The sequence below is a fragment of the Neodiprion pinetum genome, unplaced genomic scaffold, assembly GCF_021155775.2.
Source record: "Neodiprion pinetum isolate iyNeoPine1 unplaced genomic scaffold, iyNeoPine1.2 ptg000098l, whole genome shotgun sequence".
Classification (NCBI taxonomy): Eukaryota; Metazoa; Arthropoda; class Insecta; order Hymenoptera; family Diprionidae; genus Neodiprion; species Neodiprion pinetum.
In genome coordinates this window covers 75001-87500 of record NW_027184496.1, presented here as the reverse complement: position 1 = coordinate 87500, position 12500 = coordinate 75001, and the positions used below count along the sequence as shown (strand labels likewise).

At 18.3% G+C, this 12500-nt stretch overlaps 3 protein-coding genes and 2 pseudogenes across 3 annotated transcripts in view; 3 read left to right on the top strand and 2 right to left on the bottom strand.

Moving 5' to 3' along the window:
• The window catches only part of LOC138191359 (cytochrome c oxidase subunit 2-like), a 1671-nt gene extending 496 nt beyond the window's left edge, over positions 1-1175 (top strand). The window contains 1 exon segment of the mRNA XM_069138054.1: positions 1-1175. This exon segment is cut by the window's left edge and continues 496 nt beyond it. Within this exon segment, the coding sequence (XP_068994155.1) occupies positions 1-179 (179 nt within the window). The 3' untranslated portion in view covers positions 180-1175.
• On the top strand, positions 1175-1982 carry LOC138191358 (cytochrome c oxidase subunit 3-like; annotated as a pseudogene).
• An 844-nt stretch (positions 1983-2826) lies between these two features.
• On the bottom strand, positions 2827-5086 carry LOC124224115 (NADH-ubiquinone oxidoreductase chain 5-like). Its single transcript, XM_046636532.2, is given in 2 exon segments — positions 2827-4557; positions 5073-5086. Coding segments are annotated over 2 exon segments (1233 nt in total). The 3' UTR covers positions 2827-3338.
• Positions 5087-6627: 1541 nt separating this feature from the next.
• Positions 6628-9866, top strand: LOC124224117 (cytochrome b-like). The gene is given in 1 exon segment (XM_046636535.2): positions 6628-9866. A coding segment is annotated over 1 exon segment (816 nt). The 5' UTR covers positions 6628-6979; the 3' UTR covers positions 7796-9866.
• Positions 7298-9236, bottom strand: LOC138191354 (NADH-ubiquinone oxidoreductase chain 1-like; annotated as a pseudogene).
• Positions 9867-12500: the final 2634 nt, after the last annotated feature.

Below are 12500 nucleotides of genomic sequence, written 5' to 3'. Positions count from 1 at the left end.
GAACAATCCCTAGTCTAGGGAAAAAAATTGATGCAATTCCAGGACGATTAAATCAAATTAGGTTATTAATTAAACGACCAGGGTTAATATTTGGACAATGTTCAGAAATTTGTGGGGCTAATCATAGATTCATACCAATTGTTATAGAAAGAATTCCAATAAATTTTTTTTTAAAATGAATTAATTCATTTTAATTCATTAAGTGGCTGAAAAGCAAGCAATGATCTCTTAAATCATTTTATAATATATTAGCAAATATTCTTAATGAAAAGAATTAATTTATTAAAATAATAGTTAGTCAAACTATAAATATTAGAAAATTCTAATATTCTTTTATTCCACAAATATATCCTATAAATTGATTATTTTTATTCACAATTTTTACTATTCTTTTTTCTACAATTATTATTATAGCATATTTTAGAAAAAAGAATTTTTTTAAAAAAAAATTCGATAAATTTTTTAAGAAAAAAAAATTTGGTTTCTGAAAATGATAATAAATTTATTTTCAATTTTCGATCCAACTTCAACTTTTTTCCCTAACCTAAACTTAAATTGATCAAGAACATTAATTGGGACATTCCTATTTCCATCAACAACTTTTTGACTAATTATATCACGAAAAAATATTTTATGATGAAAATTAATATATATAATTCATTCAGAAGTAAAAATTTTATTAGGTAATTTTAAAATTAATAGAACATTAATTTTTTCATCTTTATTTTTATTTATTTTATTTAATAATTTTATAGGTCTTTTCCCTTATATTTTTACTAGAACTAGACATTTATCAAATAGAATTACATTATCATTATCTTTATGGTTAAGACTTATACTATTTGGATGATTAAAAAATATAAATCATATATTTACTCATCTTGTTCCTCAAAACACACCAAATGCATTAATACCTTTTATAGTTTTAATTGAATCAATCAGAAATTTAATTCGTCCCTTAACACTTGCGGTACGATTAACGGCAAATATTATTGCAGGCCATTTACTAATAACCTTATTAAGAAGAATCGGAACAAAAATTAATATATTATCATCATCTCTTTTAGTAGTTAGACAAATTTCTTTACTAATTTTAGAATTCGCTGTTTCAATTATTCAAGCTTATGTTTTTATAGTACTAATAACTCTATACTCTAGAGAAGTAAACTAAATAATGTCAAATAAAAATATACCCTTTCCTCAACACCCATTTCATTTGGTTAATTACAGGCCATGACCTTTATTAGGATCATTAGCTGTAATAATTATACTTTTAGGTTCAATTAAATGGTTCAATTTCAAATTAAAAAATATATTAATATTAGGGATTCTAATCACCATTTTAATTATAATTCAATGATGACGAGACATCATTCGAGAAAGAACCTATCAAGGGTTACATACATCAAATGTAATAATAGGAATAAAATTAGGAATAATTTTATTCATTGTTTCGGAAATTTTTTTCTTTTTATCTTTCTTTTGAGCTTTTTTTCATAGATCCCTCTCACCTTCAATTGAAATTGGTAGAATATGACCCCCTAAAAATATTACACCATTTAACCCTTATGATATTCCTTTATTAAATACAATTATTTTAGTTTCTTCAGGGGCTACAATTACATGAGCCCACCATAGATTAATAAATAACATAAAAAAAGAAACACTAAAAAGAATATTATTAACAATCATCTTAGGTATTACTTTCTCAATCTTACAATGGTATGAATATTTAGAAGCACCATTCACAATAGCAGATTCAATTTATGGATCAACTTTCTTTATTGCTACAGGATTCCATGGAATTCATGTATTAATTGGTACAACATTTATTATAATTAACTTATTTCGAGTGTATTTAAATCATTATTCTAATTTTCATCACTTTGGATTTGAAGCAGCTGCATGATACTGACATTTTGTAGATGTAATTTGACTCTTCCTTTATATTTCTATTTACTGATGAAGAACATACTAATATATTTATATAATATAACTTTAAGTATAATTGATTTCCAATCAATAAGTCTAACAAAATTTAGTATAAATAATTAAATTAATATTTAATACCTTAATAATAATTATAATAATTACTATTATTATATTAACTGTTTCAATAATCTTATCAAAAAAAACATTTTATGAATTAGAAAAAAATTCACCATTTGAGTGTGGTTTTGATCCAAAAGGATACCCACGTATATCATTTTCTATTCGTTTTTTTTTAATTGCAGTTATTTTTTTAATTTTCGATGTAGAAGTAACGTTAATATTACCAATAATTATAACCTTAACAATTTCGAATATAAAAATTTGACTATTTATAGTATCATACTTTATTTTAATTTTATTATTAGGATTATACTATGAATGAAAATTTGGGGCACTAAACTGAATTTAAACCTACAAAGTTGAAATAAAATTTATATTCAGTTTCGACCTGAAATTATAGTTATTTATTAATAACTCTACTTTATAGGATAATAGTTAAATATAACATTTGATCTGCATTCAAAAATTATTAATATCAATTAATTTATCTTAAATAATTTATATTAAATTAATTGAAGCCAAAAAGAGGCTTATTATTGTTAATAATAAAAATGAATAAAAATTCCAATTAAATAGAAATATAAATAAAAAAGCTTCTAACTTTTTATTAAATGATTAAAATTCATTTATATTTCTAATTTATATAGTTTATAAAAACATTACATTTTCATTGTAAAAATAAATTATTTAATTTTATAAATTAAATGTTTAAAGATTTAAATAAATCATCATATTATCTTCAATAATATACTTTAAATTTTAAGCTATTTAAACATTTATATTATAAAAAAGTAATAAAAAAATAAAAAGGCAAATAATAAAAATAAATTTAAAACATTATTAAAATAAAAAATTAATAAATCTATAAATATATATAAATTTTTTATAAAAATTATAATTATTCTTCTTTTATAAAATTCTAATCAATTTTGATTAAAATTTAATGTTAGTTCTTTGTTTATAAATATAATATTTTTAATTAAACCATAAGTAGAAATAACAGGTAAAAACCATATTGTTCTAAAAAATATATTTAAAAAATAAAACTTTAACTTAAACATTTTAACATTTAAATAATAAATAAAAAATCCAAATAATATGCCTAAAAAAATAATTAAAATTGGTAAAATTTTTATATAAAAAGGCAAAATAATGGTATATCTATAAGGAAAAATTAATCAACTAAATATAGAACCCCCTAAAATTACTATCAATATTATAAAATATATTGAATTATTTATATAAACATCATAATCATTTAAATAATTTAATCTAATTATATTATATCAACCTAATATTGAGAAATAAATCAAACGAAAAGTATAAGAAACTGTTAAAAAAGTTGAAATAAAAAAAATAAATATAATAAATATATTATAATTTAATATTAAAATTATTTCTAAAATTATATCCTTAGAATAAAACCCAGCTAAAAAAGGAAATCCACATAAAGATAAATTAGAAAAATGAAAACAAATAGAAGTAAAAGGTATTTGATTAAATATTGAACCTAATAAACGAATATCCTGAAAATTATTCAATCCATGAATAAAAACTCCTGAACATATAAATAATAATGCTTTAAAAAATGCATGTATTAAAAGATGAAAAAAAGCTAAAAACTTAAATCCTAAAAATAAAATTCTTATTATTAAACCTAATTGACTTAGAGTTGATAAAGCAATAATTTTTTTTAAATCAAATTCAAAATTTGCGTTTAACCCAGACATAAATATAGTTAATCTAGATAATAATAAAAATATAATAATAAAATTCTCTCTATTAAATAAATTTTCAAATCGGATTAATAAATAAACCCCTGCCGTTACTAAAGTAGAAGAATGGACTAATGAAGATACAGGGGTAGGAGCAGCTATTGCTGCAGGAAGTCAAGAAGAAAAAGGAATTTGAGCACTTTTAGTAAATGAAGCAATCAAAATTATTAAAGTAATTACTATTATAAAAGAATTATATTTTAAAACATCTACATAAAAATAAAAATTCCAACCCCCAAAATTTATTATTCAAGAAATTGATAATAATAAAAAAATATCACCAATACGGTTAGAAATAACAGTTAACATACCAGCATTAAAAGACTTAACATTTTGATAATAAATTACTAAACAATAAGAAATCAAACCTAACCCATCCCAACCTAATAAAATACTAATTAAATTTGGACTAACAATTATTAATATTATTGATACAACAAATAAAATTACCAATATAATAAATCGATTCAAATTTAAATCATTTATTATATAAGAATTTCTATATAAAATTACCAAAGAAGAAATAAATAAAACTGTTCTTATAAAAATTAATGATATCCAATCAAATAAAAATGTTATTACTACACAAGAAGAATTAATTTCAATTAAATTATATTCAACAAAATAAACTAAATCATATAATAAAAAATAAATACTTAATATAAATAAAAATATTCTAATAAAAAAAATTATAATAAAACTAAATAAACAAATATTTAATATAAAAATAATTTAAAAACTAAATTTAATTTTCTTTGACACCACAAATCAATATTTTAAATAAACTATTTAAATTAATTTATATTCAAACAATAAAAGATTCTCTATTTAAAATAATTAAATTTAAAGGAATTCAATGTAATATTAATAAAATATACTCACGAACATTACCTTGAGAAAATGAATAAAAAAAATAATTTATTTTACCATGTTGAGTAAAAGAATATAAATATAATGTATAACAAGCTCTAAAAAAAGATAAAAAAATGACTAATAAAAAAATTATTTTACTTCATATAATTAATCTATTGATTAATATAATTTCACCTATTAAATTTAAAGAAGGGGGAGCTGCTATATTTGAAGAACATAATAAAAATCATCATAAACATATTCTAGGCATATAATTTATTAAACCCTTATTAATAAATAATCTCCGACTTCTTAAACGTTCATAAATAATATTTACTAAACAAAATAAACCTGAAGAACATAAACCATGAGAAATTATTAACAAATAAGAACCATAAATTCCTCATCTTATTAAAGTTAATAGCCCAGATAATATTATTATTATATGGGCAATTGAAGAATAAGCAATTAAAGATTTTAAATCAACTTGAAATATTCTAATTAAACTAATATAAATTCCTCCTATTATTCTCAAAACAATCAAATAAACATTAAAAAAAGTACCCATATTAATTAAATATATATAAACCCGTAATAAACCATACCCCCCTAACTTCAATATAATAGCAGCTAAAATTATTGACCCACAAACAGGAGCTTCTACATGAGCTTTAGGTAATCATAAATGTATAAAAAAAATAGGTAACTTTACTAAAAAAGCAAAAATTAAAAATACATATAAATAAAAAGTATAAACTTGAATTAAATTTTCCACAGAAAAAATATAATTTAAATTTTTAAATTCAAAAAATAAATAAATAATTCTTAATAATAAAGGTAAAGAAGCAAATAAAGTATAAAATAATAAATGAATCCCTGCTTGAACCCGATCCAATTGATTACCTCAACCTAAAATTAAACAAAAGGTGGGAATTAATCTACATTCAAAAAAAAGATAAAATAAAAATAAATTATTTACAGTAAACGTTAAAAATAAAAATAAAATTAAAAAAAATATCAATAAAATAAAATAATTTAAATAAATTTTTAATTCATAAATAAAATACCTTGATATAATTATTAATGCTCCAATTCATAAAGTTAATAAAACTAAACCAAAAGATAAATTATCACACCCCAAAAAAATATTTATACTCTTAAATTCAAATCTATAATTTCCAGAAAATATAAAAAGAAACCTTAAAAAAAATAAATTAAACTGAAAAAATCAAAAATTATTTTTAGAAACTATAATTAAAAATAATAAATAAAAATAAAACTTTATCATTAAAAAATATTTAAAACTTGAAAATAATCATTACCATGTAAACGAATTATATAAATTAAAATAGATAAACCCAAAACTCCTTCACAAACTCTAAAAATTAAAAAAATTATAATAAAATACATCTCTAATATATATATATTTAAAAATAAAATTAATATTAAATATAAAATTAAAATAATAAATTCAATTCTTAATAAAATTATCAATAAATGAAACCGGTTTAATCTTAAACTTAAAAATCTAACTAAAAATAGAAAATAAACAAAATAATAAAAATCTATTAAAATAATAAATTATATATATATATATATATATATATAAATTCAAAAAAAAGAAAAAATTTTCCTATCATTAATCTCCAAAATTAATATTTTAATAAACTATTTTTTGAAATTTTAATATAAATATAAGTTTTAATAGTTTATTTAAAATATTGATTTTGTAAATCAAAGAAAAAATTTTTTTTTTAAAACTAATTAATATAAATTTATTTTAATTAATTAATTATAAAAATTTTCATACTACTTATATTAATTAATACTATAATAATATATTTAACAAAAACCCCATTTACAATAGGATTAATTTTACTAATCCAAACATCTTTAATTTCTGTAACATCAGGAATATTAAATATAAGATTTTGATACTCATATATAATTTTTTTAATTTTTTTAGGAAGATTATTAATTATTTTCATTTATGTATCAAGATTAATCTCAAACGTAAAATTTCTTTTTAATAAATGAATAATAGTAAACATTATAATAATTATTTTAATATTCATATTAATAATTAATTATAATAAAATAAATTTTACGTTTGAAGATACAATAAAATTATCTAATATTGATTTAAATAAAAATATATTAACTAAAATATCATTAAACAAATTATTTAATAAACCAAATTTTATTATTTCTTTTATAATAATAAACTATTTATTTATTACACTAATTATTGTTGTAAAAATTTCTAATATCAATTTAGGATCTTTACGAAAAACTTTTTAATGTTACCTTTACGTTTAAAAAATAGTTTATTAAAAATTATAAATGGGTCCTTAGTAGATTTACCAACACCATCAAATATTACAACGATATGAAATTTTGGTTCATTATTAGGATTATGCTTAGTAACCCAACTAATTACAGGAATTTTTTTAGCTATACATTATACACCTAATATTCAAATAGCATTTGATAGAATTATCCATATTTATCGAGATATTAATAATGGTTGAATAATCAAAAATTTACATGCAAATGGGGCTTCTATATTTTTTATCTGTATATACCTACATATTGGGCGGGGAATATTTTTTGGATCATTTAATTTTAAACCAACTTGAATTACAGGTACAACAATATTATTATTAACTATAGCCGCCGCATTCTTAGGGTACGTATTACCTTGAGGACAAATATCTTTTTGAGGGGCTACTGTAATTACTAATCTTCTCTCAGCAATCCCATATTTAGGAGAATTCCTAGTACAATGATTATGAGGAGGATTTTCTATTAATAATGCTACACTAACACGATTTTTCACTCTTCATTTTATTATTCCTTTTATTATTATTATAATAACAATTATTCATTTAATATTTCTGCATAATACAGGATCAAGAAATCCTTTAGGAACTAATAGAGATATTGACAAAATGCCATTTCAACCTTATTTTTTATTAAAAGACATTGTAGGATTTATTTTAATATACTTTATCTTAATTTATATTATTTTAATAAACCCTAATATATTAGGAGACCCTGATAATTTTAACCCTGCTAATCCTATAATTACCCCCCCTCATATTAAACCTGAATGATATTTTTTATTTGCGTATGCAATCCTACGATCTATCCCTAATAAATTAGGGGGGGTAATTCTTCTTCTAATGTCTATTTTAGTATTATTAATCATACCTTTTTATAAAATAATAAATTTCAAAGGATTAAATTTTTATCCATTTAGACAATTTCTATTTTGAATATTTATTAGAATTGTATTAATACTAACATGAATTGGAATAAGACCTGTAGAAAATCCATTTATTATTGTTGGACAAATTTTAACATTAATATACTTCTTTTATTTTTTAATTTATCCTACACTAACAAAAATGTGAGATATTTTATTAAATTAAATTAAACCAACAAATCAATGAACTTGAATAAGTTTATGTCTTGAAAACATAATATAAAAGTTTTAAATCTTTTATTGATTTAAACTTAAATGATTAAATTTAATATAATTTATAATAAAAAACAATAAAATATAAACTTTAAACCTATAAATAAAATTAAATAATTTAATGAAACAGGTAAAATTTTTTTTCAAGCTATTATCATTAATTTATCATAACGTAAACGAGGCAAAGTCCCTCGAATCAAAATAAATAAAAATCTAATAAAAATAATTATTAAATAAAAAATTAAATTATATAAATCACCACCTAAAAATATCAAAACAAATAATATACTTATAAATAAAATTCTTGAATATTCAGATAAAAAAATTAATGAAAATCCCACACCTCTATACTCAATATTAAACCCAGAAACCAATTCAGACTCCCCCTCAGAAAAATCAAAAGGTGTTCGATTTGTTTCAGCTAAACAAATAATAAATCAAACTAAATTTAAAGGAAAAGTTAAAAAAATAAATCAAATAAATTCTTGATATAAACCAAATAAAATTATAGAATAACCTTCAATTAAAAATAAAATTGATAAAATCACCATAACTAAACTAACTTCATAAGAAATTGTTTGAGCAACAGTACGTAATATCCCCAAAAAAGAATATTTAGAATTTGAAGATCATGCAGAAATCATGATAGGATACACTCCAATACCTAAACAACATAAAAAAAACACTAAACTAAAATCAAATGAATAAAAATTAGTAACATAGGGCATTGTTATTCAACAAATCAATATTAATATTAATATAATTAAAGGGGATAAAAAATAAGGAAGAAAATTTGATATTAAAGGAATAGAAAACTCCTTAGAAAATAATTTAATAGCATCAGAAAATGGCTGTAAAATCCCAACAATTCTAACTTTATTAGGCCCTTTACGAATTTGAATTAAACCTAAAACTTTACGCTCTAAAAGAGTTAAAAATGCTACACTAACTAATACTATAACAAGTAAAATTAATCTTCTTAAAAAAACTATAATTAATTCATTAATATAAATTACTAATTGTATAATAAAATATACATAAATAAATTCTAAATTTATTACATTAATCTGCCAAAATAGTTAACAAATTTAATAAAATTCATTTTAAATAAAATTATAATAATTCAAAATTATGGTCCTCTCGTACTAAAAATTTTTAATAAAATTAAGGATAGAAACCAACCTGGCTTAAACCGGTTTGAACTCAGATCATGTAAAATTTTAAAGGTCGAACAGACCTAAATTTTTAAGCTTCTACACCCAAAATAAATTTTAATCCAACATCGAGGTCGCAATTTTTTATGTCAATAAGAACTTTAAAAAAAATAACGCTGTTATCCCTAAGGTAATTTAATCTAATAATCTAAAATATAGGATCAAAAATTCATTAATTAATGTAAAACAAAATAAAAAGTTTATTAAATTTAACTATCACCCCAACAAAATAATCATATTTATTTCATAAAAATAAATTAATTAATAAAATAAATTTAATTATAAAACTCTATAGGGTCTTCTCGTCCTCTAATAAAATTTAAGCTTTTTAACTCAAAAATTAAATTCAATAATTAATAATTATAAGACAGTCTTAATCACGTCAAATCATTCATTCCAGTCCTAAATTAAAGAACAAATTATTATGCTACCTTTGCACAGTTAGAATACTGCGGCTATTTAAAATTTTCACTGAGCAGATTAGACTTTTTATGTTTTATCAAAAAGACATGTTTTTGTTAAACAGGCGAATTAATTTTTTGCCGAATTCCTTATAATTAACTTTCATATAAATTTGTATTTATAAATAATTATAATATTTACTAATTTAATCATCATTTAAATTAAATAATTATTAATTAAATTATTTTAATAAAAAATTAAATTAAAAATAAAATTTATATATATATATATATATATATAATTTATAAAATTATTACAATTTTCAAATTAAAACTAATTCTAAGCCTAAAATATAATTATATAATTTAAAATTAATTATAAAATTAAGAATTAAAGCTAATCCCTTAAAACTTTTATATCAAAAATAATTATTTTTATTAATTAAAATAATTAATTAATGATATTTAAATTAAATTTATTTATCAAAAAACTAGATAACTTAAAAAACGAAAAACATTTCATTTCTATTTAAAAATTAAAAATAATTATTAAACATTAAAAATAATTTAAAATTAAATAGATCTTTTCAATTCGAGAAAAATATTAATTTATATTATTTTTTTAATTAACCCTGATACACAAGGTACAATAAATAAAATATACTTTTTTAAAAATTCTATTTTTAAAAATATTTCAAATTTCTATCAATATACAATTAAACTATAATTTAAATTATTTTTTCTTTTAACAATACTAAAATTATAAATTTAATAAAAATATTTTTATTAATAAAAAAAATTTTAAATATAAAAAATATAATTTATTAATTTCAAATTAAGTTGAATTAAACAACTATTTAATTTATTGTAAATAAAAAAATCTTTCTAAGTAATTTGAATTCTAAATACACTTTCCAGTATATTTACTTTGTTACGACTTATCCCATTTTTTAATGAGAGTGACGGGCGATTTGTACATATTTAATTCTTAATTCAAATAAATATAATTTTAAATTTTACTATTAAGTCCAATTTTAAATAAATATTTCAATTTAATATCCAAAAATAAAATTTTTATTGTAATTCATTTAAACTTTAATATAAGCTACATCTTGATCTGAAATAAAATTTTTGTAAAATTTAATGAAAATTAATAATTTTAAAAAAATATTCTGTTAACGAAAATAAATAAACTCAATCAATTAAAGTAAGATTTATCGCGGATTATCGTTTAATAAACAAATTCCCCTAATTAGTTTTAAATACAGCCAATTTTTTTAATTTTAAAGAACATAACTATTAATTATTAAAATATAATATTAACATCTAAAATAATAGGGTATCTAATCCTAGTTTAAATCTTAGATTTCATAAAATAATATATATATATATATATATATATATATATAATCAAAGAATTTTATTTCACCATAAAATTATTTTTAATTAAATATAAATAAATTAATACAATTTATTAATTAAAAATATTAATTTGTATAAAACGTTTAACCGCTACTGCTGGCACAATTTTTTTGTCTATACTTTTATATTATTTATAATTCTAAATTTCTTTAATTATTAAAATTAAATGCTGCAAAAAATATTTCTAATTGATTAAAAAAATACATGCAAAAAAATAATAATACTAATATAAAAACCAAAATCAAACTTTAATAAAAATAAATAAAAATTATAATATATATATATATATATATATATATATATATATATATATATATTAATTAGTGTAATAAGCACAAAGATTTTTGAAATCTTTAGAAATAGTTTAATTCTATTATTAATAAAATAAGATTTAAAAACAAATTTTTATTTAAAACTTTGAAGGTTATTAGTTTAATTAACTTAAAATCTTAATTTTATAGTTAAATATATAACATTAAATTGCAAATTTAAAATTATAAAAATTATTAAAATTTTAAAATTATATATTAAAATATAATATAATAAAATAAATTATTAATATAATAAAAACATTAAATAAAATAATTATAAAAAAATAAAAATTAAATATAAAATTATTTAAATTCAATTTAAATATTAATTTTAAATATAATAAAGTAGGTAAAATTAAATTTATATAATAAAATAAAACAATTAATGTAAAAATAATAAAAATCAAACATTCAATAAAAAATTTATTATTTACTATTAAAATAAAAACAAAAAACTTTGGGATAAAACCAAATATAGGGGGAATACCAGCCATTGATATAAATATTATTATAACTATAAACTTCATAAAATATCTTATATTATTAAATTTATAAACTTGATTCAAATAATTTATATTAAAATAACTAAAAAAAATACAAATTATTAAATTATTTAAAGAATAAATTATTAAATAAATTAATAAAATATAAAAATCAATTAATATTGATATAAACATTCAAGATATATGATTAATAGAAGAATAAGCTATAATTAATTTTAACGAAATTTGGTTTAATCCCAATAATGAACCTATAAATCCAGATAAAATTATTGATATGTAAATAATTAATCTATTATTAATATTAATTAAAATAAATAAAGGAGCAATTTTTTGAATAGTTAAAATAAAAAAACAATTTAATCATCTAATATTATTAATAATCTTCACCAACCATCAATGAAATGGCCTAGCCCCTAATTTTAAAATTAATCTAATTTGTAATAAAATCATAAAAAAATTTATATTCATAAAAATTAAACTCATTTTTAT